The sequence below is a fragment of the Xiphophorus maculatus genome, chromosome 17 (assembly GCF_002775205.1).
Source record: "Xiphophorus maculatus strain JP 163 A chromosome 17, X_maculatus-5.0-male, whole genome shotgun sequence".
Classification (NCBI taxonomy): Eukaryota; Metazoa; Chordata; class Actinopteri; order Cyprinodontiformes; family Poeciliidae; genus Xiphophorus; species Xiphophorus maculatus.
This window is the reverse complement of record NC_036459.1, coordinates 20,305,563-20,311,562: the sequence shown is the minus strand read 5'-3', so window position 1 is coordinate 20,311,562 and position 6,000 is coordinate 20,305,563. Positions and strand designations below refer to the sequence as shown.

Genomic DNA, 6,000 nt, shown 5'->3' with positions numbered 1-6,000 from the left:
CACAGATAATCAGTCCCTCGTTCATTTTGATCAAATACTTTGGGTAGGACTAGATGCTGGTGCAGCTAATTATCAGGAGACAGTGCTTTACATATTTGTTGTACGGACAGATGATCTGAAAAAATTATTTTTTTACAGCTAGTTCTACGCTACAGCTAGTTCACCTGCCATGAATGCTGAGGATAGTTAGCATTGCCAATGACAGCAAATAAACAACTTTCCTTGAATGGTAAATTGTTTCTCCACCAGCAGCACATTGAGCAGTGTATACCTGAGGTTGACTGACAGTGCTAAGACTTTCCTCCTGGCTTTGATTGATGGTTTTTGACTTGGAGCAGTGCATTTCTGCAGATGGTAGTAAGAGTACTGGTAGGAGTTTGATCTTTTCACAGATTATCTGTCACATATTATACTGTCACAACATGGTGACTGTTTCACCAAATTTTACAAGTTACATACTGCAGCTTCAACAACGAAAAGAAGCTTGAAGAGAACAGGTTTTTCCTCTTCACTCACTTTCATGAAGATCACTCATGTTTGTGATACAGAGGATCTTTGATCTTAGTGAGAGAGCTCAGTAAGTCATTTTCCTTCAGCCACATAGCCAATCAATATATTCAGTAAGAGAGCGTATAGTGTTTTCTGTCAGACAACAGTGCCCCTGCAGGCCCACATGACATTACCAAGGTGTAGACCTGCATATCAGTTCCAAAGGCTCTTGCTGTGTCAGAAGTCGATTTTCAGTTCTATATCTGCTTTGAATATGCATAATTTACTTCCACTGCTTCTATTCTTTCAAGATTTCCTAGCTTAAAATATATTTAGTTTCCACCATCAACCTTTCATAATGTTATTTCATGGAGGCCGTCTACACCTGAAACACTCTCAGTCATATCCCACAGCTGGACGATGACTGACAAATTGAAAAGCTTTTTTTTTAAAAATATAAGCAGCTTTGGATACTCTTTGCATTGGTTAGACCCGTCAATCAGTGTTCTCTGTCCAAACTGGGGATGCCGTTCATGTTAGGGTGATTTAAACACTGATGCTATGTGATTTTTGAAATGGGGATAATATGGAAAAAAAAAAGTTCTAGTTTCTAGTCAGATAGTATCACATGATCCTTTTTATAGAACATGTTGCTTTTTTAGCTCTATTGCCCCATTTGCCCCTCAATTCTGTGGCTCAGACTGCTAGCTGTTCCATTTAGTATCTACACCAGTCACAGTTCTGCACTCTGCTGGGTAGTTTGCAACAAAAGATAGCAGCACTGCGTAGACAATAGCATATAATATTAATCCTAGATGTTTTATAGTCCTGTGGTTGCTTAATGGAGTTTATTCCAATTCAGACAGAAAAACTATAAACATTTGCTGAGGGAACAAGAACCAAAGCTCAGAGGCAAGTAACAAAAAAAGAAAAGAAGTGCAAATAACGGGTCAGGGTAAGATGGTTTAAGATCAAGGTTGAAAGCTTTTTGTGCTATGTTGGACTTCACTTTTTGAAACACCATTTCTGAGTGTGTGCAACTCAATATTCACAGTCCAGCTTCTGTGGATGACTCAGTGGCACTTAAATCAAGATTCATCTGCTTTTCAGATTGTAACTCATTCTTCAGGTGAGAGAAAAAAAAAAGGCCAATTGCTTAGTCGCTCTCTACAAAGTGCAAGTACACAGGTCACAATGACTAAAACAAGCATTAAAAGAAAGACTGAACTATTCTGAGCATAAAGCTATCGAAAAACAAACAATGAACTATTATAAATATGTCAAAATCTGCAGGCCTGCCTGTATAGTAGAAGGCAAACAATAAAAATAAAATTCAAGGAACCAATATTAACACCTTCAGTCCTTCAATACAAAATGAAATGAATGATGGAACATTGTTTAGAGAAAATAAAAAAGCCAGTTAGAGATCTGGATTATTATGTAGGTAACACTCTTGGCCATCATTCATAAGCAACTAAAAGCTGGGTCCGAAATTTAAAGAGAGTGCAACGTTTTCGCTCAGTAGAGGAAGAGAGAGATGGTGACTACCTGGGGAAACAATCTGGAAGCCCAAAGAGACCATCAGCGTTGTACACTGGCCTTGCATTCAGAGTGTTCATTCATTCACTCTCTACATCAACCCTCCCGCTTTTATTTTGGGATACTATTACGTGGTGTAGTGGTAAGACTTAACAAAACATTTTAATTTTTCTGCATTTTTTCCCTCTATCAATCTTACAAACCTTCTGATTCAGAGTAAGCAGGAGTCATCTAGAATGAACGAGTGGACAGTTTGAATATAGGGACAGTGTGGAGGAGTTTCTGCAGTTTAGATACTTCAAAGATGTCTCATCCAGAACCGATGAATGGTTCAGTTAGCTGGAGGGCTCCAGATTGCTTTGGGAAATGCGGATAGATAATCCCAAAGTCAGATAAAAGGTAGAAGGAAATTATCTATATAAGAACTTTAACCAATAGAATCTGCTGTAAGAAAAACAGATCTGACCAGCAAGTTTACAGGAAGGAAGGAAATTCCTTCAAAATAACAAAAACTGTAGATTTGAGTTTCTGTTCCTTATCACTGAAATAATCCAAACATGAGGGCAAAACAGTTTTTTCTGTTGCAGAATTAAGATCACAAAGAGTCAAAGAAACACAAGACAGCCTGCGGCACAATTCCAAGGAACCTTTCCTCTAAAATGGCTTTTCAGATGGACGGTGCTCTAAGCAAAAGGTAGTGGTAGTATGAAAGGGTGAGAAGTGAAAAACAATGTTCATGTTAACATCCTTCAAGAAAAACACCGGCTTAATTTAGGGGAATAATGGCAGACAAGAGGCCTCTTCATCTGGCACGGCTCTGCTGTCCATCAAAAAGCTGCCAGAACGACAATTCCAGCTTTGCTTCAAAGATACAAACCGATCTATGGAGTTCACGGCTTTTCATCTAAAACCAATTTTGTCCAAAAATCTTGCATCTTGTTTTTCTTCAATCCCTTATCTGTCCTTTGGTTTTGTTGTGAAAGAACCTTTAGTGAATGCATCTCCTTCATGGCAGGCCAAGGACGAAAATTACACATTCTTCAAGACCGTTTTTTAAAAATTATTATTATTTTCCAGGAACAGATGAATCCATTGCAAGAACACAAGACATTTGAGAGGTGATGAGAGAAGGACTATTGTGCTGGCTGTAATTACTTGAATGCAGAAAACTCCCCTAGAAAGACAACAATAGCAATGTTATTACATGTATAACCCATCACATCCTCTGACGAAATAAGGCACAAGGTAGGATAAACGGTGTAGAATAAACAATGTTGTATTGCACCAGCTAGCTTTAATATCAATGTCTTTCAGCTTTCTTCAATTTTTAAGGATCGACAGACAATCTAGGGATGAAGGTGATGAAAAGAGGTCAAATATTTATAAGCTGATAAATATTTTTCAACTGTGAATGAATGACTCCAGCACAGTCCTTTTTTGATAATAAAGGACGCTGCCTTGCTGAATTCATTCATGCGTAGCTATACACAATTAAGTATTTTCACTGTATCATAATTTTCCTACTTATTTTCCAACTCCAAGCTGCATAAACTTGAATGCTCAATGGATTGAAGCATATTATTTAATATGTATTTGTGTAGTGAGATACTGTTTAAATACAATTTGTGTTATTTATTTGTTTATTTAAGGATCCCCATTAGTCTCCATCAAAGTGGATCCTATTCTTCGTAGGGTTCACACCAGTTAAACTTCTTAACTCTCATAAATAGGTAAAGTTTTTATTTAAGTTCTGCTACTTTCCTTTGTATTTGCAAGCTAAGTTAGATCATATGCTGCTATCCAGCTGGCTGAATATTGCAGTAACATGAAAAATGCTATTTTATAACTTTTAGGAGATCAGTCAACAACAAGCCTGCTGGGTGTTCTGCCGTCTGAAGATGGGTTCATGTTGTTGTTCATGTTTAATACAAACTACAAAGGTGGTGAACGCACCTCCAGTGAGACAAAGTTGAGTTCTAGAATTAGAATGTGATGATGTGAAATGAGCAGATAATTTTGCCTTTAAAAAGAGTTTCGGTTTTTAAAGGAAAAAATATGTATTCATTATAACATGAAAATATCAAAATATTACTTGGACATTTTTTTTTTTAACCACATCATGATTCCCATGTTTGCTTGAAGTAGTTCAATAGTTAGATTTACAGCATTAACATTTTCAGCTTAGTGTCAGAGTTTAAAGAAAAATGTGTGTGAAGTTACCATAACCTCCAGCTTGAATGGGAGTTTTAGGTGAGGCGCAGGAGTACAGGCTAAAGTCTTCCGTCTGAAAGCCTGCTCGATTTAAGGAAGGTTCAGAGGCGCTGCGGTGGATTTTGGGTAATGAACGAGCCAGCAGTTCAATGGATGCCAAAATCTGAGAGATGGATGGAGGAACAGCTGTCAGAATCACCATCGACTATTCATCATACTTAATATTCAGTCGATCGCATGGCAACACAGAGACATGCAGGTCAAACAAACATACACACACAGAGACACACACCTAAGGGCAATTTAGAGAGACCAATTAGCCCAATAATCACATTTTTGGACAGTGGGAGGGAGCTGGAGTACCTGGAGAGAACCCATACATGCACAGGGAAAACATGCTAAGCTCCAGGATTTCAACCACAATCTTTCTTTCTGCAAGGCAACAGTGCTACATACTGTGCAAAATGTAAAACATGTATAAAAAAAATTAAAGAATAGATACTAATAATCGATGAACGTAGCACCCACCTGGGGGAAGAGGGGTCGCTCTTCTCTCTTTTTCTTCAAGCAATCTGCCATCAGTCTTTTCATGGCCTTAGGACAGTTGCTGCGGACCTTGCTCAGGTCTGGAGAAAGGTAACCTCGACCCACCATGAAGATAATCTCCGGGAAAGAAAGGTTAGAATAATGTTAACAAGTAGGGGTGCACTGACTGCAGTGATTCTAATCAATCACCAAATGTTTAAAAACCTAACTTGCTGATTCCAATTTTAGACGATAAGGATTTTTACTGTTATACCATTTCTCAATTGCTTGTTAGCGGTACAAATTTCAAACTCAGGTCTCAGATCAGGAAGTCTAATAAATAATTGATGGAGTACTCTATGCTATATGTGTGTGTAAAAAAAGTAACATCTAGCTGAATTAAGTGCAGCTTGAGTTCAGCAGTCTGACAGCTGCAGGGAAGAAACTGTTTCTCAGCCTTGTGGTTGTTGGAGTTCATTCATTTTTGTCTCTATGCTCCACCAGGTCCATTAACCAGTGTCAGGACCTGACCAGAACCCCTCAGTGTAAATTATCTTGAGAAATAACGTGATTTGATTTGGCTTTAATGCCGAAAAATTATCAAATGTTACAAGCCATACATATGGAACAGATAATGCTTCTGCATGTTGGTGTTCCCGCTAAAGCCTTTTTTTGGGGGGGGGGGGGGGGGGGGGGGGCGCTTCGATTTTCCCTTTACGAAAATCTTACAACGTGTGTGGTGTGTTACGCAGTGGTGTGTTGAATGCGCACCACCACGTATTCAAGGTGGTGGAAAACCCCCCAGCCCGGGGTTTTTCCCTGATTGGGAGCGAGAACGCAGCCTGTTGAATGTGACAGGTAGCCAATCAGAAAGCGCGGTGACGTAAGAAAGGAGGGAATCCTAAACAATTGACATGGCGCAACTGAGAGTCCGGTGGACATCGGAGGTGATATGTGGAAATGTTTATTTCTATATGTAAAGGTCATTTTTATACATGTTTATTATATGTGGTTATGTTTATTCAGTTAAAAATGTTAACTACAAACAAACATAACTGGCCTCCAAATCATAGTGCAGCAAATAGAGCGGCTGCTCCCGCCGTCTTTTATCAAACGCCTTTTCTTTTTTATCGCTTAAAATGAGTCCACAAACTGTCACTACTGCTTCTACATCGTCATGCGTGTTTGATTATTCTAAATTCATGTATTCATGTTGGGGGGTTTTACTGGATTTTC

General features: G+C 38.7%; 1 protein-coding gene across 2 annotated transcripts in view; it reads right to left on the bottom strand.

The window, feature by feature from the left end:
- Nucleotides 1–253: 253 nt before the first annotated feature.
- Nucleotides 254–6,000, bottom strand: part of braf (B-Raf proto-oncogene, serine/threonine kinase) — a 50,001-nt gene continuing 44,254 nt past the window's right edge. For both annotated transcript variants that reach the window (XM_023349796.1, XM_023349795.1), the window contains exons 17-19: nucleotides 4,768–4,902; nucleotides 4,249–4,402; nucleotides 254–3,202 (exon numbers count right to left, since the gene is read on the bottom strand). In XM_023349796.1, coding sequence (XP_023205564.1) covers nucleotides 3,180–3,202; nucleotides 4,249–4,402; nucleotides 4,768–4,902 — 312 coding nt within the window. In that variant the 3' untranslated portion in view covers nucleotides 254–3,179. The remainder of the gene's footprint in view (nucleotides 3,203–4,248; nucleotides 4,403–4,767; nucleotides 4,903–6,000) is intronic.